General features: G+C 44.9%; 1 protein-coding gene across 1 annotated transcript; it reads left to right on the forward strand.

Moving 5' to 3' along the window:
* Positions 1 to 7,523: 7,523 nt before the first annotated feature.
* On the forward strand, positions 7,524 to 23,921 carry LOC309516812 (uncharacterized protein). The gene is made up of 3 exons (XM_082195724.1): positions 7,524 to 7,764; positions 22,583 to 22,688; positions 23,751 to 23,921. Exons 1-3 carry the CDS (start codon positions 7,661 to 7,663, stop codon positions 23,763 to 23,765), a joined length of 225 nt encoding a protein of 74 aa, XP_082051850.1. The 5' UTR covers positions 7,524 to 7,660; the 3' UTR covers positions 23,766 to 23,921.
* Positions 23,922 to 25,163: the final 1,242 nt, after the last annotated feature.

Below are 25,163 nucleotides of genomic sequence, written 5' to 3' on the forward strand. Positions count from 1 at the left end.
CTTTCTTTGCCCGGAACTTGCCTGACAGTTTCAATGAAGCCAAGTTCATCACTTTCAGCATGTTGGTGTTTTGCAGTGTTTGGTTGTCCTTTGTTCCAACTTACTTGAGCACCAAAGGGAAATACATGGTGGCTGTGGAGATCTTCTCCATCTTAGCCTCCAGTGCTGGGTTGCTGACTTGCATCTTCTTCCCCAAATGCTACATTATCTTGTTCAGGCCTGAGCTGAACAAAAGGGAGTCATTAAATAGGAGGGAGTAGCACTGAAGAGGAGGTCCATGCAGCCTTTTCCACTCAACCCTTTCCAAATTAAAGAATACATTGGGAGTGCAATGGAGCTGCATGAAGAACATGTTGATGTTATGTAACTGTCAGGAATTGATTGACCAGCAGAGGCAGGTGCTGATAATGAGGCTCTTTTAAATGTAAACTCATGACTGGGCTGGCTGGTTGCCAGACTCTTACAGTTGCTATAAAGACCCTATTGGTTCCACCTGCCTGTGCTGAATGCCATAGCTCTTGACCTGCTGCTTGAATATTGTACTGTAGCTGTTGGATGTTTTAGTATGGTAAGGTAAATAACAGCTTTTATGCCATATCTCTTGACCTGCTATTTGAATCCGGTTGCGGGTGCAAAGGAGAATCCCTGAAAATAATTGTGGATATGTATAGTCTATTTTTTTTCCTCTCTTCTTCTTCTCCTCCTCCTCCAATTTATATCCATGCCTTTCCTCCAAGGATCTCAAGGCAGTACAGGTGGTTTTTCTCTCTATGCCATCCTCCTAACAACTGGGTTAGGCTGAATGTTAGCAAGTGAGATTCACGGCTAAGTTCAGATTTGAACCCGTCATAGTATGAAACTTGAAGCACTACACCACCCCACCACCCAACAGCTTCTTCTTTTTGCTTTGGCTTGGAGTTGCCAAGAGCACTAAGCAGCCTAAACAAGCTACAGCTCCCAGGATTCTTGGGGGAGAATCTGTGACAGATAAACTTAAAAGTGGCACGACATTATAGCTTGGGCCACCAAAGCAGCACTGCCAACCACTTCCTCCCAGTGCTCGTTGGTAGAGGTCCAAAAGAAGCCAGTGTCTATGTATCTTTTCTCTCTTTAAGAAGCTTCACATTTCAGAAGAAATTCAGAAAATTATACCATCCAATGTCTTATGGCGCTGACTTTGCTAATGTTTTATTTCTTCAAACACCAGGCACCACATAGAATATATATTTTGAAGGATATAATCCACTATGTTTTAGGCCATCTGCCTGGATCTTTGGGGGGGAAATAAGCACCCGATAATGTAGCACTACTCTGTCCTGGTTTTTGTACAACCTCGCCGGAAAGTGGTGTTCTAATAGTGAGATCACTGTTCGTTTTATTATACTCGGCTATTCCCAGATTTTCCTAAACATATTAAGTGTGCTGGGTTCACAGGTGTTTTCCCATAGTCTATCTTACAGGATTCTGTGGACACACAGAGTCCAGTATATTGGTTATAAATGCAGTGGTATAGTGTGGGGGGGCAGGGGGACTGAGGCCCCAGGTGCAGAATCTTGGGGGGGCACGAACCAAGTGCCCCCAGCCCTCACAGAGATCCCTGTGCCCTGCCCGTCTCCAGCAGCGAGGGTTTGATGAGAGTAGAGGGTGAAAAACATCCTCTACCCCTAGCCCCTGTTGGGCACCCAACCTCCAAAACAGGATTAGACACGCCCATGAAGGAGAAAGCTGTCAGTGGTTACTTGCCATGAATGCTATGTTCTTCCTCCATTGTCACAGGCAGTAAGCCTCTGGGTACCAGTTGCTATGGACTTCACAATCTCTAGTGCAGGGCGAGATTGGGATCTTTGAAAGTAATGTCCAAACCAATATTTATTTTGAGGTCTCGTAGATGTTTCCAGATTTTTTTCAAAAAAAATCCTCTTCTACCACAGTTTCCTTTAAGCATGAATGCTGAGAAGGTCAGTTACCAGCTTCAAAGTCAAGTTGAGAGTATTAATACTTATTCTGATATAACAAGTTAAATTAGTAAATCCAGCCCCTCCAAGTATCCCTATTTTCCAGGGATGTCCCTGATTTAGAGAAGCCATCCTGATTTCTGATTTGATCCCAGAATGTCCTGCTTTTCCTAAGGATGTCCCTATTTTCACTGGAGAAATGTTGGAGGGTATGGAGTTATACAACCCCTGAGCCGTCTGAAAGCAATCCTGTATAGGGAAGGTTTTTCAAAATGTTGAAGGTTATATTATGTTTTTATATTTGTTGGAAGCTGCCCAGAATGTCTGGGGCAACCCAGTAAGAGGTGTGGGGTATAAATAATAAGATTATCATTATGGAATGGGACTTCCCTATTTTCATCAAAGAAATGTTGGAAGACAGTGCTTTTTTTCTTTAAAAAAAATATTTAGGGTTACTCTCATTTTCCTAGTCATATTGAAATACTGCCCCTCAATGAGGCCAAACTTAGATTCACAACATGTTTAGGGGTATGTGTACCCCTGTGTACCCACAGGGGAAAAAGCACTGTTGGAGGGTATGTAAATCAAGTCATTCTTCAACCATGGAGAAATGTTTGCTTTTCACAGTTCACATAAAATAAAGGAGTTTGCCTCTACTTGGGCCTCCTCACTATATATGCACTGATCTGGATTTTTGCCTACCAGAGCACGCAGGGCAATGCACAAACAAAAACAGCACATCACCACAAACCTAGAACAGGCACACACAAAACCCCATTTAGTTTCATAATGCCTTTTTGACTATGGACCACCAGGGGTCGTTGCAGGCCCATACAAAAACTTACATTCTTCCTATATTGTTTCCCCAGCTCAAGGCAGGTGGCAGAGCGGTTTCACTAGGGCAGGGGCAGCCAAAGGGTTGCAAGGAGAGTGAAAGCATGATGTTTTTATATAAGGCACAAGCTGCTGGCAAACTAGAGTGACGTTAAGTCCTTTTAGCCTTCCGTTTCCCACCTCTGCTGTTTGCCAGTAATGAATAACTTGCTGCCTGATATTCTTCAGACGAGTGGGTAGTTTCAGGTCTACTAAAGTTCAGAATACAGTGGTACCTCTGGTTAGGAAATTAATTTGTTCCGGAGGTCCGTTCTTAACCTGAAACCGTTCTTAACCTGAGGTACCACTTTAGCTAATGGGGGCTCCCGCGGCCACCTCACGATTTCTGTTCTCATCCTGAGGTAAAGTTATTAACCTGACGTAATACCAGCAAGTTTGGAAAACTCAGCAGTGGCCAGAGGATTGGAGAAGATCAGTCTACATCCCAATCCCAAAGAAAGGCAGTGCCAAAGAATGCTCCAACTACCGCACAATTTCACTCATTTCACATGCTAGCAAGGTTATGCTTAAAATTCTACAAGGAAGGCTCAAGCAGTATGTGGACCGAGAACTCCCAGAAGTGCAAGCTGGATTTAGAAGAGGCAGAGGAACCAGAGACCAAATTGCAAACATGCGCTGGATTATGGAGAAAGCTAGAGAGTTCCAGAAAGACATCTACTTCTGCTTCATTGACTATGCAAAAGCCTTTGACTGTGTTGACCACAGCAAACTATGGCAAGTTCTTAAAGAAATGGGAGTGCCTGATCACCTCATCTGTCTCCTGCGAAATCTCTATGTGGGACAAGAAGCTACAGTTAGAACTGGATATGGAACAACTGATTGGTTCCAAATTGGGAAAGGAGTACGGCAAGGCTGTATATTGTCTCCCTGCTTATTTAACTTATATGCGGAATTCATCATGCGAAAGGCTGGGCTGGATGAATCCCAAGCCGGAATTAAGATTGCCGGAAGAAATATCAACAACCTCAGATATGCAGATGACACAACCTTGATGGCAGAAAGTGAAGAGGAATTAAAGAACCTTTTAATGAGGGTGAAAGAGGAGAGCGCAAAATATGGTCTGAAGCTCAACATCAAAAAAACGAAGATCATGGCCACTGGGCCCATCACCTCCTGGCAAATAGATGGGGAAGAAATGGAGGCAGTGAGAGATTTTACTTTCTTGGGCTCCATGATCAGTGCAGATGGTGACAGCAGTCACGAAATTAAAAGACGCCTGCTCCTTGGGAGAAAGGCGATGGCAAGCCTAGACAACATCTTAAAAAGCAGAGACATCACCTTGCCAACAAAGGTCCGTATAGTAAAAGCCATGGTTTTCCCAGTAGTGATGTATGGAAGTGAGAGCTGGACCATAAAGAAGGCTGATCGCCGAAGAATTGATGCTTTTGAATTATGGTGCTGGAGGAGACTCTTGAGAGTCCCATGGACTGCAAGAAGATCAAACCTCTCCATTCTGAAGGAAATCAGCCCTGAGTGCTCACTGGAAGGACAGATCGTGAAGCTGAGGCTCCAATACTTTGGCCACCTCATGAGAAGAGAGGACTCCCTGGAAAAGACCCTGATGTTGGGAAAGATGGAGGGCACAAGGAGAAGGGGACGACAGAGAATGAGATGGTTGGATGGTGTTCTTGAAGCTACTAGCATGAGTTTGATCAAACTGCGGGAGGCAGTGGAGGACAGAAGTGCCTGGCGTGCTCTGGTCCATGGGGTCACGAAGAGTCGGACACGACTAAACGACTAAACAACAACAACAACAATACTTCCGGGTTAGCGGAGTCTGTAACCCAAAGTGTTTGTCACCCGAGGTACCACTGTACTTACGCAATTCTCCCCCCCCCCGATCTTTTATTATTTTCTTTGTCTGTTTGTCCTTGTATTTTGGTACTACCAAAGCTGTAGGCACACCATGTACCGGTATTTGAAACTCATGGCTTCCCCCAAAGATTGCTTGGAACTATTGGTTACCTCTCACAGAATGAGAATTTCTAGAACCCTTAACAAATTACAGGTCTTGGGGTTATTTGGGCGAAATATGTGCTTTTAATGTATGGTGTTTATTGCAACTACTCCTGAACTTGTTTGTTTGGCTCAGCTTAAGTGCACTGCTAGGCAATGGTCAACTCGCAGTGAATAGCCTCCTTCGGGAGGTGGCGGGCTCTGCTTCCTTGAAGGTTTTTAAGCAGAGTTTGGATAGCTATCCGCCAAGGATGCTTTGGTTGAGATTCCTGCCTTGCAAGGAGTTGGACTAGACAACCACTGAAGTGCCTTTCAACCCTACAATTCTAAGATTCTGTTATTGCGATTTACAGATGTTTGAATTAATAGGTATATTCGAATAACTAATCTGTGCTCCGTTTCACAGCTTGACCGCATGACCTCTTCACTCAGGGTTCATCCTGATTCGCTTGCACAATACTAACATGGAAGGCACACTATACTTTTACGACACACTCCAAGGACAGTTTTCCCCCTTGATGAATTCTGGGCACTGCAGTTTGTTAAGGTTTGCTGTGAACTGCAGCTCTGAGAGGGGTAAACTACACTACCCAGAATTCTTTGAGGGGGAAATGTGCTTTGAACGTGTTTTAAAGGTATAGCATGTACACAGCCATAGTCTAGTCTTTATTGAGCATTCATTCTGATTTGCATAATGGGTGTTTATACATCTTCCCATTAAGCATTCATTCAGTCTTAATGCCACAGCCCCAAACTTTTACTTCATTTCCCTATCACTTTCTTAACTGCTAAAATTCTGGCAGTTGTCTATATTAGTGTGTGTGTTTTACAAAACGCTTTAATCCACTTTAAATGCTCAAAGCCCAGTGTAGGGTATATATTTGTATTCCTCCCACAAAATACTATCTCGCTTGCTCTCCCCCCCCCCCCACTCACACACACAAGGCATAACAATGTCCTGCTTTCTTCAAATGACTCACCAAGGCTGGAAATCTATTTGTGTTTACCCAGGAGTAAGTTCCATTGAATTCCATGGGGCTTACATATTGAGAAGACATGCATAGGGGTGGCGCCGTCAGACACTTGGCACACTCCACACACAGTTTACACAGCAAACCCTCTTCTTGTACTAACAAAAAAAACAAACCCCACCATTATGTACACAGAGAAACAACCCCCAAATATCTACATCAAACATCAGTGCTGGCTCAAGACATTTCACAACACTCTCGAGCCAAGACTGGCCAATCTGCTTTACCGCCTAAGGCAAAACAAAAAAACCTACGTCCACACCCAACAGTAAAAACACAAGGCTAATAAATGAAATAACCATTTGCTGTTCTTTCATGACCTCCAGAGTCAGTGGATTGAGGTGGCTGCTTCAAAGTGCCTAAGGGTAGGGCTGGCCCTGCTGAACACATACAAACATTTTGCATATCCAGATAGGCATATATCCTGCACCCCCCACATACACACACAAATGCACCCCCTGGCCACATTCTATATTGCAAACAGGTCCCACTGAAATCATGCGTTTTCCCAGGAGTAAGCCCCAGTGAAACCAATAGGACTTCCTTTTGAATCAACATGCACTGGATTGTGCTGCAATATATATCTAGTTCTCCTACCAGGATGTGATCAATCTTGCTACCAAAAGTCCTGCTTCACCCATACACACGCCAGCTATATGCCGTGCCTTTTTGCATCAGTAGCTCTCTGTTGCCAGAGTCAAATGTGCAATGCAACAGCTCACCAACATTTCCACCCAAAACTTCCACATTCACCTCTCTCCCTTCCACACAAGCAATTTGACAGTCAGGATTCATGCAACAACACAATTAGTGTCAAAAGCCTCTGACTCACCCCCCTCACAGCTGCACAGAAATGCCCCAAACCCTGGTGCACATCCCACCATGCCCTTAAGCCACCTCAGTTCCCAAAAACAGTTCCAGCTGTGTTATGCATGCAGGAAAACGCTCCACATCTGTCATCAAGGCGTATCAACCATGGTGCCAGAGCTTAACCTGCTCTGAAGCTTAAGTCCCTGCATTCAGTGCTAGGTTGCAAACCCTGAAGTGTATCTTTCTTTCAGTTCCTCTGAGCACATGCAGAGTGGACCACTGAGCAGTCCCAGCCAGTGTCCACACATCTGGAAGCAGGGCTTGATTGAACCCCAGCACCTCTCCGCCACACTAAATCCACTCCAGCCTCTGAAGAGGGACTTGTACAAGATCCACTCGCATGTGCCACTCAGGTGTACATAACTGCATTACTGCAAGACACATACTCCCTGAGACAAGCTCCACAAAACCAAACCATCTCCTTCCTCAGAGATGGACCTATTGATCCCGGCCCACTGAAAAGATTCCAAGCCCCTCTGAGGTCACGGCTGGTTTGGCTGGCCACAGATCTCATCGAGCTTCACACCTTCTGTAGCCAATTATCCTTAAGTTGTGTGGGCAGCAAGAACAGTGCCCATCAGTTGTCACTCCCTGCTGCGGCTGATCTCCTTGGCCCTGACTCTGTGGCCACCTTCCAGGTCAGCGTCCACCCTTCACCGAGAGAGGCGATTTGATTCCTGTTCCTTGCTTGCCCCCAGCCCTCTTGCAGGAAGGGGAAGGGAGGGTGCTCTGTCCCAGCTAAGCCTCTCTGCGAATTAAAAAACCTCAGCGGCTGCAGCCTATCTCAAATACCCAAGAAGATACACACACACACACACACAAATACACGCCCAGCTATCTGTCTATCCCGCATGACTGGGCAGGGCTCCGGCTGCCTCTAGCCAGAGGAATTGTCAGCACTGCTCTCCTCGATCAGTGCAGAAGACACAGGCACCCACAACCAGCAGACCCAGCATGTCAGAGAGCCACAGCGATGCCGCTGCAGAGGGACAGGGCGCCCCTGACCCCACCACGGAAGAGCCACCCTGCGCCGAGCTGAAAGCCGCTTCTGAGAAATGGTAAGGGGACTGAGGGGCGAAGTGGGCAGTGAACAGCCCCCGAGGGCAGATACATGTCAGTTTCAAAAGCCCGCCGGGAAGTTGAGGAAGGATGCTGTGGAGTGTGGCGCACTCATGCACTGAAGGGATGTGGTTGGTGGGTCGCTGAAGGCAAGAGTGGGAAGACACCCACCCCTCAACCTGACTCCCATCTGTCTTTCCAAGGGAAGCTGTACTAGGGTGATTCTAGGTCAGATGAGTGACAGGGCGGGTTGGATGCCCAGAGGCAAAAGCTTGGGAAGAGTAACGAACGGATACAAGCGACCTCTGCTGAATCAAGAAAGGGAGCACGCTTAGACTCCAAAGGCATGTGTGTTGGGAAACTGGGCTAGCAGAAAATTGTTAGAGGCCCCCACTGTTCACACACATGCCTAGAGGGAGGCAGCTACCCATATTTTGGCACCTGATGCAGAAAATGCAAATGGCGTCCTTGCCTCATTGGCTGCAAATGATCAAGCAAGGTTCATTTTTTAAAAGGGTGAATGCCAGTGTGCCACCATTTCATCAAGATAGCTAAAATCTGCCACCAGAGGCAGCTGCGTCACTCAGCTTCAAAGAAAGGCCAGCCCTAAGCAAGCCAGGCTTATGCCTGGTCATGGCATAGTTTGTGGCTGAAACCACAGAGCTGTGTATAAAGATCTGCCAACTCTTAGGACAGTTTTAACACTGATTCCTCCTCCACCCACCTGGTTCGACATCTAATCGCCTGGCTTCACCTCTGGTTCTGATCAGCTTCCACTTCAATGGGATTTCCTAAACCACGTTAATTGCTTCTCGGGCTTTTGGCTAAGATCAAGTGTAGCATAGCTAACAGGCAGGTGCGTTTTTTGAGAGTTTCATTTGTTAGCTCAAAGCCGAGCGCTCTGCAAAACCTTGCCTGCTCAGCTAAATCACTCACATAAAAACTTTGCAAGACCTGAGCTGCTGGTTAAGCTAGCTCGGAGCTCCTGGAAAAAAATGAGGATGCAATACCTTAGGCTTTCTGCTGCCAGCCAGCTATAACCACATTCAAATATATATGGAGCAGAGTAGGGGAAGAACGGCTGCAGGGAATGGAAGTGACTGCTTGGGGATTACCAGTTGTAGGCCACACAGATGTCAGTATTCTGGATCAGAAACCTGTGTATATATTTATAATAAATAGGCCATGGCTTAGTCCCGGCTTTCAACGAGAACTTGGGATAAAAAGGTGAGGAGAGGAGGAACTGCAAAAGTAACATGATATGTTTTGCTTCCAGCATACATTGAAAGAGCATGTGTTAATAGTTATTAGTTTCCCTGATTTAAATGAAGTAGTAGGGATAAGAAGTAGCAACTTCCAGAGCAGCAGACTGGCCTTGAATATACGTTACTGGTGGTGTCTGTGTTTCTCACTGGCTGTATTCACACTATATATATGTGGGGCATCCTTTTGTTTATTTTTATCTACAGCAGTACCTTGGTTCTTGAACTTAATCTGTTCCAGAAGTCCGTTCGACTCCTGAAACTGTTTGAAAACCAAGGCGCGGCTTCCAATTGACTGCAGGAGCTTCCGGCACTCAATCGGAAGCCACAGAAGCCACAACGAACATTCGGCTTCCAAATAAAGTTCGCAAACCGGAACACTTCCGGGTTTGCGGCATTCGGGAGCCGATTTGTTCAACAACTAAGCCGTTTGGGAACCAGGGTACCACTGTATATCTATCTAGAGAGAAAGCTTGAGATTCAGTAGAGGTTGCCCATTAAAGCAAGTGGGGCATTGCCCAATGAACTTCAGCCACACCCAACTTGCCTGCCTTTGGAGACAGTAAGGTGTCATGTACGCTCTAGTGCTAGGAGGATGTGTCCCTGCTTACCATCTCAAATTTAGCACAAGAGGGGGGAAACAGAGAAAGAAGGAAGGGAAATGGAGGCAGGGGTACATAAAGCAGTTTTGAAACATTATACTGGTCGTGTGGAGCAGTACTAAGAGTTGTGAAAGCCCAGGGGAAAGATGTGGTTTTTACTTTTCCTGTGGCGTTTTTTTCCATTTCCCTACCTTCTTCTGGGTTTTCCTTCCAGTTTTTTTCCAGACTGTCACCTCCCCACCTACATTTGATTTAAATGGGAGATAAGCCCAGTGCCTGTTTGGAATGGGGCTGCACTCCTTCTAAAAGGAGCAGGGACACATTTTAGGCAGACTCCTTGATCTCTCTCTGTCACCAGAGGTCCAAGTCTGTGGCAAGGAGTGCTCCTTACCAAGTCCAGCTGGTTTTCCTCTTCTCTTTTTAACCGATCAGCATTTACTAATTTTTAATGGTGTTTTTGTAGGCGCCTTTTATTGATTTTATTCTTATATGTTGTATACCGGCTTGATTTTTTTTTTATGAAAGTGTAAATTATAAATACATAAACAAACAAACAAACGGGGCCTGGACTCCTATAATAAAACTGCCAACTTTTCAGGTAAGGGTGATTTCACACTTACATTGTGTGCACTATTTAGCACAGCTGTGAACAAATAGCACAACACATCATCATAATCATACAAACTAATAAGGCAATGTCTTTTACTAGGCCGACGTCAGTGATGTCAGTTTTCAATTTACACAGGTTTGTCTATCAGTTTGAAAAAGTTCATCGGCACAAAAACACCACACCCAAAAGCTTGCAAACACCAACAGATAATGGCTGAATAAGACACTGGAGTACTCGTCCTGCATTTCCTAAGGCCAATTCACATATTACTCTTTCTTTAAAAGAGAGAAAAAAGATGTGAACCTAAAATTTTATTTGAAGTGTATGCTTAAAAATATAATGAATGAGTAAAAGAAAGACACGTATCAGACAGACAGGTTTCTGGTTGTAATTGCCTTTCCAGTGTGTACTCTGTTGTCCATAACTGTGGCCAGTTATCACTATTCACTGTAGAAGACCATCTCGCAGCAGCCAATTGCGTTTGGTCTGGTGGAGGACCAACGTGCAGCATTTGTCCTGAGGTTCAAGTCCCAGAGTGGCTTGAACTAGTCTTGGAGCCTCAGTTGCCTCTCTGTGAAATGGGTGTAACTTTATGCTGGGTGGTTGTGAGGAGACAGGTAGAAGATTGTATTTGCACATGAAAGGTGCTATGTGGGGTGGGGGGGAGAGAGACAATTGATGGAAAGGAAATGACAGCTCTGCATTTCTTCTGCCCTTCTTTGCAGTGATACTATTCAGACCCTGAGCCTCCTGAGCCTCAATTAACTCAAGCAGCTAAAGCTCAACTAGGAGGATTAGAGGGTAAGGAGTAAATCCTCCTCTTGGGCCAAAGGCCAGGGTGATTCTGTGACGGATGCATTTGGCCCCACAAAGCTTCCCACAGGAACTAGCACTCTGACCCATTCCTGGTAATGGGATTTTGCCAAATGCACCAAAATTTTAAAATACAGGGCTCCAACCAAGCCTATCCTTTAATTTATTTTGCGCATACACACACACCCCACTTAATAAAAACATTGAAAAACCTCTGCACAATATACTGTGGTATCTCGGTTTTCAAGCGTAATCCATTCCAGAAGACCGTTTGACTTCCGAAACGTTCAAAAACCAAGGTGCAAAGGGCAGTCTGCCAATTCAATAGAGACAATTGTGAAAAACAACAGATACACGCAGTGGAAGCCGTTCGACTTCCAAGGCACGTTCGAAAACGGAAGCATTTACTTCCGGGTTTTCGGCATTTGAAAACTGAAATGTTCAACAATGGAGACATCAGAAAATCAAGGTACCACTGAATATAAAACAATAACCAAATAACACAGATTTAATCAGCAAATGTTTAAAATGACCATGTGTAACTAAAGTATGTGTCTGGATACAATTGCCGAACCAAATTAAGGCTTTGGCAAGTGCCTAAAACAGTATAGCAAGGGTGCCTGCCTAATATTAATAGGTAAGAAGTTTCAGCGCATTAAATCCCAGATTTGGGAGGGTGGAAAGTTCTCACAAAGAATCTTGAGAACTGTTGTGCATTAAACGTGCTGGAAACTGTAGCTCTGAGGGGGTAAACTAGAGTCTGTAGGATTCTTTGGGGAAAGCAATGTGCTTTCTAAATGTATGGTGTGGGTAAATAAATTTACCTTTGTAAGTTCACACTCTAGCTTCAGGACACAAAACAGCTGTGTATACCTTTAAAGTCCCTTCAAAACACATTTCGCCCCTCAAAGTATTCTGGGCACTGTAGTTTAGCCCTCACACAATTACAATTCCCGGCAACGCTTAACAAACTACAATACCCAGAATTATCTGAGTGAACGAATGTGCTTCAAATGTGCTTTAAAAGGTGTACTGTGTATGCAGCCTTATTTATTGGGTTAGATCAGTGGTTTTAGGAATAGGAAGGCACAGGTTTTACCTGTATTTTTCCACCACAGTAGTTGGAGGGAATCGTAATTGGGGAAAGGGTTATGTATACACACAGACTCCTCACCTCTGCCCTGGCTATGTTTCAGCTAGAAACCATAGAGAAGGGAGAGGCAGCAGATTATGTTTAGACATCTTCAACATAGTCTTACTTAGTCTCAGCTCTGGTTTCAAACGCACCCAGAAGACCTACTTCTTGCTCAGTAAATAATCTTGGACAATTATTTTGTTTGCTTGTTTTCTGTATTTTGATGCCATCTTCCAGAGCGACAGCTCTCTCAAGGCAGCCACAAACAAGCTGTGTAGACACATTGTTGGCTTAGAACATGACTAGGTTGTTCTTTTTATCAATTCGGGTCAAAGCTGGTTTGGGATAAATGCAGCATTTCATAATAAATGATAGGATAGATATGGATTGTTGCTAATGCTCTGTGTACACCACTTTCCAATTATAATCCAGTGAGGAATGCTGAGAATTCTGTTAAGTTATAGTACAGGGTTGCCATATGTCCAGAATTTCCCAGATATATCCAGAATACTGCTATTAGAAGCAGTGACCAGGCGGAAATCGATTAAAAGACAAATGTCCGGGGAAATCTGGACATGTGACAACCCATATTGACAATGTTGCTTTTGGTTATTTTCCCTAAAAATAGCTCAAAAACTACATTGGAAGGGTGTCAAAAATAACCTTTTCTGTCCGGATTTTCACTTTGAAATAAAGCAACCCTACTAAAGATCTCTAGGCTTTAAATCTCAAATACAAAGCCTGCACCCCTTTGTAATTTTGGAGATATTCTCTCCTTTCCTTAAGCACCTCTCCCTTCACCACTACCCTACTGTCCCCTGCTTTTTCTTTTGTGACATCACTGTGATTTTATAATCTCTCTCTCTCTCTCTCTCTCTCTCTCTCTCACACACACACACACACACACACACACACTTGTTTCCATCTGCCAGGCTAATCCTAAAATGCCTGCAGAGGGGATTTTCTTTTGGAAGATGATAGTTTGGATTTACCAGAAATAATACACTACCAGGCTCATTCCCCTTTTTTTCTTTTTCTTTTTTTGCTAATGACCAGGTGGCTTGAGCTAAAAAAGACTTAGAAAAGATGAGCTGGCAGGGTACACGCTGCTCTCTAGAGGCAGGGCAGACACCTAATGAAAAGCAGTCATTTTGCACATCCATACATACCGGTACATACATTCCAGAGCAAAGCCACCACACTTCAAGCAAACAAAAAGTGCTAGTATTGCAATACTGCATGCATATAACAAATATACACCATTATTGTTTATTATTTTAAGATATTTTTCTTTATACTGCTTTTCCAAAGCAAAGTGCCTGAGGCAACTTATAAACCAAAAGCAATAAAAGATGGCTTCACATATGTCTCATTCTTGATGGAACAATTTTCTTTGGTGAGAAAAATGGTGGTCATCCAGTTCTTTTGGATATAGCTATCTGGTATAGCCTTGCCTTCTCAAATACTTTCTTGATGGGTGACCCTGGTCGTTGTCCCCTTAGCAACCCACACTCAGCTAGCTATCACCAGGCAAGCCTCGCTTCTTAACTTAGGGTTCAGTGCATGGCACAGTGTAACTTCCCAAACCTCAATTCCAGCTTTTATTGGACCCAGGAATTCAGGGTGTATCGCACCCCACATTATAGCACAGATGGAGCCTTTGTGTAAGCAGACCTTTGTGTAACTACCGGTATTTTGTTATATTTTTTTGGAGTACCTTGTGGGTGTAGTTTAGGGTTGCTATATTTCAACAAGGACACCCTAAAAATTGTTGACCTTTTTTTTTTTTTTTAGGAAACCCTCAAAGTTTTTGAGCTTCTTCTTTTTTTTTACCAAAATACCTCCCAAAACACATTTTTATTGACTTGATTTTTTATTGACTTGATTTTTTTTTTTATTGACTTGTCTAAGATCCAGTACAAAGCACCACCTTTGAAATCCTGGTAATGTAGGGGGAAATCCGGACCTATAGCAGCCCTAGCATAGGTGTGTCTTATGTGTGTGCTTTCGTGGTTTTAAGATTAGTCACTCTGACTGGTTTATGTTTGGACAGGAAAAGTGGGGTGCATTTCATGTAAATAAATCTGTGAATTAAAAATGTTGCAACACACTCCAATCGACCCCAGCAGCTCTGATCTGCCTGTTGGTACTAATGCAGGATGACAAGAACGCCCTGTGACTTGCCATCTGCTAGGCTGTGTTGGGGATGGGGACATAGCTGCCACTAATGAGGCCGCAGGGATTTTTGATCAGCAGGGGACAATCAATTACATAACTGGACTCAGGGAGGGGGGGGCTATTGAGGGAAAAGAGACACTGCACACTTGCCAAGGTCAGCAAAGGGGCAGGACAAGGAATGGCAGCATATGTCTCTAAATATCAGTCGCTGGGGGTCATGGGTGGGGAGAGGGCTGCTGAGCTCAAGTCCTGATTGCAGGCTTCCCATAGGCATCTGGGCTGGCCACTGGGAGAGCAGGAAGCTGGTCTAGATGAGCCATGGGCCTGATCCAACAGCGCTCTTCATACGTACAAGTCATGACTCACATCCAATGTGTGCTCAGATACCTAGAGAAGTTGTGGGGTCCCCGTCATTGAACCTTGTTGAGGAAAGCCAGAGCAGTGATGTGTCCGCTTACAAATTGCCAAGACAGAAGATACAGGTTTATATAACACATGCACAGCTCAATGTATATCTACCAGTGCAAAATTTAGAAATAATATAGTAATTCAAATAGAAATGCAGTATATGTCACCAGTGCTATTTTTCTAGAAAAAGAGGTGCCGGAACTCACCATGAACACCTCCTCCCTTGTTCTTTTATTATAGCAATGGCACCCACCTGAAAGGTGCTGGAACTGAGTTTCGGCAAGTTCCAGCAGAAAAAAAAGGTTTGTGGCAAGAGGACTGATGGCCTTTCAAATAGAGGACTGTCCTCTGTAAAGTAGGACACATGGCCTGGTCTAGCGAGCAACCTGTCTCAAGCTGTGGGCCTAGAGCAGCTGTGGTCAAGAGAAAGAGAGCACTGTATAAATATCAATGTTTGTTATTGTGATGTTGGTGCCGACAAGGCTGACAGATCTTGACTATACAGTCGTACCTTGGAAGTCAAACAGAATCCATTCTGGAAGTTTGTTCGACTTCCAAAACATTCAGAAACCAAAGCATGGCTTCCAATTGGCTGCTTCCTGCAGCCAATCAGAAGCCACGGAAGCCCTGTCGGACATTTGAGTTCCAAAGAACGTTTGCAAACCAGAACACTCACTTCTGGGTTTGCAGAGTTCTGGAGCCAAAACATCCGAGTACCAAGGCATTTGGGATCCAAGGTATGACTGTATTGGCTTGGGGAAGTCCTATCAACTTGATCTATCCTACAGATAGATTGAAGCATAGCTTTTGCTGACTAAAAGGCAAAAAAGAACCTTAAAATGCATTTTTTTAAGTACTCAGTTTTAGGATTTTTGACGATGATGGTGATAATAGTTCAGTCGTTAATAATAATAAATAATCTCTTGTCATTTGAAATTAAGTTGAGATCTTACTACTTAAAATCTCTTTGTAGGTAGGTTTCAGTTTAAGTTTATCAGTTATGGTAAGGGGGAGACAGGAAAGATCTCTGATCGCTGTGCAGCATTTGGGCCAAATTCAATACAAGTTGATTGAGTTTGGGGTTTTTTTTAATGAAGAATCATAGAACTGTAGAGTTGGAAGGGACCAAAAGAGCATCTACCAAATATCTTACTTCTGACATATTGGGCTTGCAGTGTTAAAAACTGCAGGTGCTGAATCTTTTAAATCTATGAACACTGAAAATTGTACTTTGTAAAGAAAAAGAAAGAAAGAAAGAAAGAAAGAAAGAAAGAAAGAAAGAAAGAAAGAAAGAAAGAAAGAACTCTGCACTGTATGTTTGCATGCTCAATCCTGTTAATCAGTGGACCTGATGGGAGACGACAGGCAAAGGCAGCCGGCCAGATCCTCCTATCTCTACACAGCAAACGTCTCCAATGGCTGGCACCTGCACAACCACGTGGATCCCAACTAATCCACTGCCAGCAGCACATCCCTGACCCACATTGGGCTCTTCCTGCTGCGTTTCCCTGGCAACAGGCCCTGCGTGGAACTGTGGGATTGGTGTGATGGTCTGTGATAACTCCCTGTGTGCCAGCACACTGCTCAGCAGAGGAAGCTTCCCCCTATCTCCTTATCAGAAGAAGAGTCAGTGGTTGATTTGCTGCCTGCTAATACTGTTCAGTGAACAGAGCCAGGTGTGGGGCGGACGGCAGGGAAGGGGTAGAGTTCTGCTGAATGTTTCACCAACCATCCTACAAGTTGTTCTGCATCTTTTGGCACTCTTAAATACGCCCAGCGCTTTAAAGTAGCTTCTAAGTTTTCCCTCGCCCACCATTTCCTGCCAAAACACAAAGGGGGCCAGGCGGCAGGTCTAACCAGCACATAGCGCCCTATGGGGCAACACACCTCCATTTTCTACACTAACTCCAGAACGTCCAAAATGGAGAAGGATGTTATGGCATGGCAACCAGAGAGGCATGGAGAAGGAGAGGAGCTGACTCAGCACAGGCTTCATTAGGACCAAACAGAGTGGACAGCCATGCGGCAATAATGTGGCTTGTCTAGCCCCGCGCAAGTAACCCTTTACTTGCCGCAGTGTCCCTGTACACACTTCCGCTCACACAATTTTAAAATAATGAAGAAAGCTCCTTCGTCCGAATTAAACACACACAAAATTGACTGTTGTTAGTTCCATGCAATTTGAACCAGGAGGGACTGACAAAACTCGGAGGTTAGAGAACAAACACACTTGGCCATTCCTTGTTAGCTTATGCCATGTCTGTGCTAGCCTCAACGTAATGGGATAAATAGAAGGTGAAGTGTTTTGTGTGTGCTGTTAAGGCCTGCAAAGCATTCTCCTGCAGTCTATCTAAAACCGCTGTGTAGGAGCTGCCAGTCAATACATCAAACCAAACAGATGTAGAAAGTCTTTGGGATGCAAGTCAAGTTGGGCAGAAGATAGCAAACCAAACCTTGACCTAACAAGGGGCTAACAGTCCTCAAGGGGCTATTAGAATCAATGGTATATCTCCTTTGTTTTTTGTTTTGTTTTTTAAATAATTTTTATTTGGTTTTACAAATTTATTCACATTCAAAATCACTAATAGTAAAAATTACACAAGATTCTTCCGAATCTCTAGACTTCCCTCGTCCCCTCCATTGGTTCTTTAGTTAACTTTTTCAACTGCATATTATAAATCACTAGTTTTTCAGGTTTCCATTGTGTCCAAAGTCTATGTAATATTACAAGAGTTATTTAAGACCTGCTAAAGAGTTCAAGTGTTTACAGTGGTCTCTCAAGTGTAATATAAATTTTCCCCAATTCTTTGTTGAAGTTCTGATCCTCCTGGTTTCTGATTTTCCCAGTCATTTTTGCCATCTCGGCATAGTCCAACAGCCCATTCTGCCATTCCACTCTGGTAGGGACCTTGTCGTATTTCCAGCTCTGGACAACCAACTTCCTTGCAGCTGTTGTTGCAGTCATAAACAGTCTTTTCTGATCCTTCGGTATCTCTGCATCTAATGGTATATCTCCTTTGTGCTCAGTTAGGTGTTAGAATCCCTGAGCTATATCAATGAAGATACAAACTTGCATAAATAGCTTACCCCAGAGTATGGCTTATGGAATACAGGAGATAATTAACTCCACCCACTCCAGCATTTTGCATCCAGCTCGGGCCCCTGCAAGACACCATTTTGCACCTGGCTCTGACTGGTGGACCTCACAGTAATAATAATAAGTACTTGTACCCCACCCATCCAGCTGGGTTGCGCCAGCCACTCTGGAAGTTCCTGCAAACCTGACATCTGTCTGCGCCTGATATGAGCTACACAGGGATGAGCATGGCTGGATTAACCCCACCTTCTTCAGAAACACATGCCAAGAAGTTAACATAGGGTTCCTGGGGACAGTCCCCAGATTTGCAAATCTGTCCCCGGACAAATTCCGTCCCCGGAATGTCCCCAGATTTGCAAATCTGTCCCTGGGAAACGTGGCAGTGGCAGCCTCAGTAGCCTGGAGCCAGCCTGGTAGCGCAGTTGGCTCTGGCTGGCTTCAGGAGCTGTTCACTGCTCACCACTTCCAAAGGGGAACTGGGGGCGTGTAGTGGTGCAAATCTCCTGCCCCCTTTCCCCTTTGTTTTTACTGATGGGGGAGGCTCGGGAGTTGCGGGCAGGCGGCCGTTGCCCAGGAGGGGTGCAAGGCACGCGGTTTCTCTGCCGGGCAAGGTGCAAAGCCCTTCTTTTGCACCCTGTGAAACATAAATGTGCAGTGTTTTTTTAAAGCTGGGCAATGACCCGTCACCTGCCCATGACTCCCGAGCCTCCCCCAATCTCCTGTCCCCTTCCCCCTTTGTTTTGACAGATCGGGGGAGGCTCAGCAGCCACAGGCAGCCAGCCATTGCCCAGTTTTTAAAAAACATTTATGTTTCACAGGGTGCGAAAGAAGGGCTTTGCGCCTTTATACAATTTGCATGTGTGCTTGGGCCCAGGGTCTTTTGCCTCACCATCCCCACTGCTGACTCCCTGTTGCTACTCAGCTTCAAAAAAAAAAAGAAAAAAGTGTCCCCAGATTCATTGAAAAAATTCTGGTAACCATAAGTTAACATCCAAGAATGGTCCATACCTACTGGCTTCCAATAAAGGGACAAAGCTGTCGCCCTGAGGCTCTTTTTGTCTGGAATGTGCTCAGCTGTAGCAGACAGGAAAGGGGCCCAAGTGAGGAGGAATTTGAGCAACTGAACCAGGCAGAGAGGCGCAGAAACAGCAGTGAAGACTATTCTGATCTCAGTGGGATCCCTCTCCTTTCAGGTCACAAAGGGCTGGATGCCCTCCATGCCAAGAGAGACAGTTACCATGGAGGTGCCATCATGGTCTCATTGTTAGCAGAATAATTCACTTAATATTCTCAATTCATGAGGTGGGGGTGTTCTTCCTTTACCTTTTATGAAAACCCGTCAAACTTTCAGGCCCTCCAAGTGTCCCTATTTTCCAGGGACAGTCCTGGATTTAGAAACACCATCCCGGTTTCTGATTTGATCCCGGAATGTCCCACTTTTACTTAGGACATCCCTATTTTCATTGGAGAAATGTTGGAGGGTATGGAGTTATCCGACCCCCGAGGCGGCTGAAGGCAATCCTGTATAGAGAAGTGTTTAATGTTTTATTGCGTTTTTATATATGTTGGAAGCTGCCCAGAGTGGCTGGGGCAACTCAGTAAGATGCAGGGAGTATAAATAGTAAACTTATCATTATGGAATGGAATGTCCCTATTTTCATCGGAGAAATGTTGGTGGGTATGCATTTTACTACTGAGAAGCCCCACTGAAGTTAAAGGGCCTTACTTACACTCAAGTGTACATTAGGATTGACCATAATTGACTTTTTGCTGCATGATGACCTCTCTCTTCTGTGGAGACTCAGTTGATTCAGCTGTGCAGGGAAGGCAGACATCAAAATCTGCAGAAGTTCAACAATCCTTAGAGGTGGGGAAAGCACTAAGAAGGACAAAAAGTCTAGAAAAGTGGTGCAGTTCAGGAATTCAGAGGAAACTCGGCTGATTAGTAAAGTTAGCGTTGTTGATACTTCTCATGTGATGTAAATGGGTGTAGATGGAATGGTTTATTGAATGAATGGACTTTAAACCAGTTAGGCTTGCTGAAATGCCACAGGAGTCAAAGGAAGGGAACTCAGTAATAACCAGAAATTCAAGTACAGTATCTTACTTTGGAACTTAAAGGAAATCTGTCATTTCGAAGATGCTGGGGAAAATATTCCAGGATAAGGTCTGAAACTTGTAATAAAATTAATAGTTCATTGTTAAAGTACGCTAAACTTATTCCCTTTCTTTGTTAACTGCGATACAGCCCACCCCCACCCCCCAATTTACACAGGCATTGCATTTTGGGTTATCACACATGATGGCTGAGTGTGCATAAGCCCATTACGCCCCTGTTCTGACCCCTTTTCCAGCCACTTCTGGGTTGCTGTGATGCACATGTGCGCAATCAGCTGGACGCACATAAATTGGTTGTACATAAGCCAATTGGAAACCTCTATAAATATATATTCGTGTTGTAAATTAGGTTCTTTCCAAGAGAACTTCCCTGGCTTTGAGGCCAGGAATAATCCTTAACATTTCAGCAGAGCTTTTTCCATTGGAGGGGGAAAAACTCATAAATATAACTTCGGTTAAGATTCTTTATGGAGAGGCACAACTAATTTAATAATCTTTTAAAAAGGCTTTTGAAACATGTTTATCACTGTGCAACCGCATTGTGTTTTTATCTGTGTTATACACTCTCGTCTCTTGCCATTATGGAAATATTATTTGATAATTTGAAGCAAGTGTTCTTATAAAGACCTTCCCTCGAGTCTTTTTTATTCAAAAATATTCTTTCAGTGTCAATTCTGCCAGAACCCAGTGAAGCTCAGGCAGGTCTACTTCCTCCATGAGATATCTTGCATTGTCTAGTAACACCCAGACTCTTTCTCGCAAGCGGCTTACCTTGCATGCTGCTATCTTAGGGTCACTAGTTCAGAGGCGTCAAGAACAACCAACCTGTGCATGGGGCCACCCTCGAAAACAGAGACTACGTGAGCTAAATGAGATGTAAGCTTGATGCACTTATGTACTTACCAGATAGTGTGTGTGACTTCAAGCTCAAGCTGCTACAACTGAAATACTACAACAGCTAAGGCGTAGACGAGTCGAAGAAAGGGAAACTAGCCGTTGCTAATCGCTTTAGCTCCAAAAGGTACAGAACTGACCTAGGTCTCTAAAATTCCCAATTGGTGCCACGGAGAGCTCCACCAAACTTGCAATTCTTCTCCCTGCTGTCAAAAGCTTCACCTGCTAAGTTTCTGTGAGAGTCAGGGCAGGGCCAGGGCAAACAGGCAGCAATTCTCTTTTAGCATTTAATGAGAGCTGGCGCCAAATAGAGCTGCAGGCTCCAGCATGACCTTTCTCTATGCTTATCTCAGGAGCGACCCTCCCTCTGCCAGCTTTGCTGCTGCTATCTCTGGCCCGCAGGCCTAACCGCCGGCACTTGAGTCTCTTGGTTGGCTGGTGGTAGGTAGCATCTGCAAGCAGTTTGCGGCCTTTTGAGAATGAGCCTGTTCCAGGCTACCACCTTTCTATCTGGGAGGGCTTACTATTCTTCCATTAACAACTGCATAGTATGTGTTTTGTTGTTGTTGTTTTAAAGGAAGGAGAAAATAGGTGACACTTTGCCCAGCATTGCAGTTAGAAAAGAGTTCAGCTGCCTTATTTTGGCCAGCCATCCAGCTGATCAAAACACATAGTAGGAAAAACAGAAAAAAGACACCTTTAGCAAGGTCAGCAAGCATCAAGCAGGCAGCGAGTCTCTCCTGGCTATGGGTGGCCCTCTGCTACCACCTGGCGGCCAATCCATCTAACGTTAATTGACACAAGGCACAAAATATGGAAGGTGAAAGTTACAAGTGAGGGGAAGGTGCTGTTGCTGCTCATCGAAAGCACTCAGATTATAATGGTAGCAAGGTTCTGAATTCCTCATAACCTCTATTTTTTAAATCTTCACTCCTGATCTATAGCCTAATTTGCTGATTGCATGAGGAAATGTTAATTGGCTTTCTCTTCAGACACCCAAGACTTTGTTATGGCAAAATGATGGCCGTTTCTTTTTTATCGCTCTTCAGGAGAAATCACATTATTGTTTTGCCCTTAGAACCTTGAAGGTGTCCTAGATGACCTGCTTATTGAACACGAACAAAGCTTACACAGGTTAGAACATGCCCAGTCATTCCTAAGCACTACTTCTGATTTGGTTACAGGGAGATTTACGTGACAGGCATCCATCCCATTGCTTGCTACACGTTTATAGACTACTTCCTGTTAACCATTCATTTGCCATGCACCCCCCCTCACTATCCTAACAAGAAGACTGTTGTTTAAGTGGAGTTGTTGCACTAGGGTCGGGGCAATAGTGTTTTAAACCACTTTAATTGCACAAACCCAAATTTCTAGCATGTTTAAATGCACTTTGTTAAGCTAAATTCCTTCCATCACGTTCCACTGGTTGGGGTGCTTCCCGCATGAGCTTCCAGGTTACGGTTTTTGAGGGTGCAAAAGTCTGCCTTGGATCTATCCAGATAATAGGCTCACAAGCACATTATGGAGTAGTCCTGCAAACCTAGAATAAAAAAGGGTTGCCAAAGCACAACATCTAGGCACTGAACCACTCCAAGCTGCTGCAAGTGTGCATGCTTGTTTGGAGGTTTTTGCAAGTCAAAACCTTTACAGGGCAGGAAATGTAAAGGCTCTTCACTGTTTCCATTTACCTCCTGTAGCGTTAAAGAACAGGGAGGAGAGGCATGCAAGGAGCTGCTGGAGGCGTACCACTCGTGTCTGCGGGCGCTGGGCATGGCCCACCAAGATCTAGAAGCCAACCCCTTGGTAAGATATTGTCCTATACAGCGCAAACAGTTGAAATGAAGGGGTGGGTGCTGAATTTAAAAGGTATAGAGACAATAGCAATACTCTGGACTCAGCAGTAAATGGGATGCATTAACTGGAGCACCCTGAGACACAGGACTACCTGCCACCAAAGGAAGTCCCTGAGGTAGTGGCGGCTGTGGCAACAAGACCTAGGCTCTCCACTCCTAGCTCTTTTTCAAAAGTGGCCCTTCTGGGACATATAGTTGCGGACCAGGGATAATATGGCATAGATGAGAGGCAGTATGAGGAATGGGGAAGAATAACATATCAGCTCACCCTGGGGACTAGTACTGACACACACACCCTAAAGGGTGTCTGGGCATTTAATACAGGAGCCCCGGCTGGCAAAACCTTTAGCACATCAAAGCTTTTCCTCCCAAGATGACAAGATGGGAGAAGCTCCACGTGCTGGATTTCTGCTAGTCAGAGGAGCCTTGCCAAACAAGAGTGAGCAGCCATAGATCTAAGGCTAGGGGGAGGCTTGCAGTCAGCAATACTAAGGTAAAGGTAAAAGTTCAGGACCCCTGGATGGTTAAATCCAGTCAAACTTGATTATGGGGTTGCTGCGCTCATCTCACTTCAGGCCAAGGAAGCCAGCGTTTCTCCAGACAGCTTTCTGGGTCATATGGCCAGCATGACTAAACCACTTCTGGTGCAATGGAACATCATGATGGAAGCCAGAGCACACAGAAACGCCATTTCCCTTCCTGCTGCAGTGGTACCTATTTATCTACTTGCACTAGTATGCTTTCGAACTGCTGGGTAGGCAGGAGCAGGGACAGAGCAACGGGAGCTCACCCCGTCGCAGGGATTCAAACCGCCGACCTTCCGATCGGCAAGCCCAAGAGGCTCAGTAGTTTAGACCACAGCGCCACCTTGCTATATTCATTCTTCACGGAAATTGTGAAAGGTATAGAATAGGTAAGGGGCTGGGAAAAAGAGAGAAGCTGGAGACTGTAATGCCGAGGGGAGGAACGCCCAGCTGTATCACCCTATGGTTTCCCTTCTTTATTCTTACAGCCGCCAAGTCACTGACGGACCTGCTTGACTGAGTCTTCCGGCTCCCGGAAACTCCGTGGCACTCAAGAAGCAAAGTTCCAGGGTGGAGACTGCGCAGAGCTGGAGGCGACGCTCCCTGGAGCTGCTGGAGCAAGGGCTCCCAAGTGCAATAAAGCCCTTTTATTTTACACAGGCTGGGCCTGCATTAGTTACCGAGTCGTTGCTCTTTAATCCACCCACATCAGGGTGCTCCCAGCCCACCTTGAAATCCCTGCCTCCCCCAGAAGGTTGTTGACCCTGCCTTTGCTGTATCTGCTTCGAATATGTATCATTTATATATAGCACCTTAAAAGGAAAGTTTGGAAAAGTGCTTTATGATCCTTTCTTGCCTCAAGTGCCCGGCTGAGCCAGCCCTGAAAGAGGTCCATTTCTACTTCTCCTCATTGCTGTCGCCACAACCAATCCTAGCCATCACACATGCAGACAGAACTTTGCATCCGGATCTCAGAAAACATTTCAACTAAACTTCTGGGGCAAACCAGTAAAAAAACAAAAACAAGAAAAGGGGAACTGCCTCTGTGGACCTTGGTTCAACAGGCTTGATGTAGCCTGCAGGAGTTAAGTGCCCATATAATCAAAGAAAATGGGAAGCTCTTTTTCCAGTAAAATGTGGTGCAAATATTAGAAACTCAGTCCATCTCTAAGTTTCCTTTACTTTCCGGGGTTCTTTAATCCAGCCACAACCAGCCAATTTAGCAAGGAAACATCTGGCACAATTGCATACGCTGATGCAACACAATAATGTGTTGACCTGGAAGGGGGTGTAAAAGGATATTTCACAGTGCACTCCCTCACCTTTGAAGGGATCGTTCTCTTGCCTGTATCCGGGCCACTCACTGTGGCCCAGTCTGGGAGGCAACTGAGCCCACATGGCTGCTTTGCACATTTATTTCAAGGATAGGAAGAGATCAGCTCCTTCCTCCACCTACAGCATGTTGCAAACATACCGTATTTTTTGCTCTATAAGACGCACCAGACCACAAGACGCACCTAGTTTTTGGAGTAGGAAAACAAGAAAAAAAATATTCTGAATCTCAGAAGCCAGAACAGCAAGAGGGATCGCTGCGCAGTGAAAGCAGCAATCCCTCTTGCTGTTCTGGCTTCTGGGATAGCTGCGCAGCCTGCATTCGCTCCATAAGGCGCACACACATTTCCCCTTACTTTTTAGGAGGGAAAAAGTGAGTCTTATAGAGCAAAAAATACGGTAACTTCTCTAGGGGCCACTGCGGCCTAGGATTGTGTAGGATTTGGGGATTCGTGTTTCAGGGTGTAAGACTTGCCCATGCAGATTCTTACATTTGTTGCTCAAGATACTAGCAACAGCCCTTCTACCAGTGTGGCACAGAGATTTCAAAGCTGGGTTCGCACTCTTGC

This window comes from Podarcis vaucheri (genome assembly GCF_965113315.1).
Source record: "Podarcis vaucheri genome assembly, chromosome: 13".
In the NCBI taxonomy this organism is placed as follows: domain Eukaryota; kingdom Metazoa; phylum Chordata; class Lepidosauria; order Squamata; family Lacertidae; genus Podarcis; species Podarcis vaucheri.

What these genes read in the sequence shown, in the direction of transcription:
- LOC309516812 (XM_082195724.1), top strand. Translation starts at nt 7,661, where the DNA reads ATGTCAGAGAGCCACAGCGATGCCGCTGCAGAGGGACAGGGCGCCCCT. An exon ending in AAAGCCGCTTCTGAGAAATG is followed by an intron (nt 7,765 to 22,582) that starts GTAAGGGGACTG and finishes TACCTCCTGTAG; the next exon opens with CGTTAAAGAACAGGGAGGAG.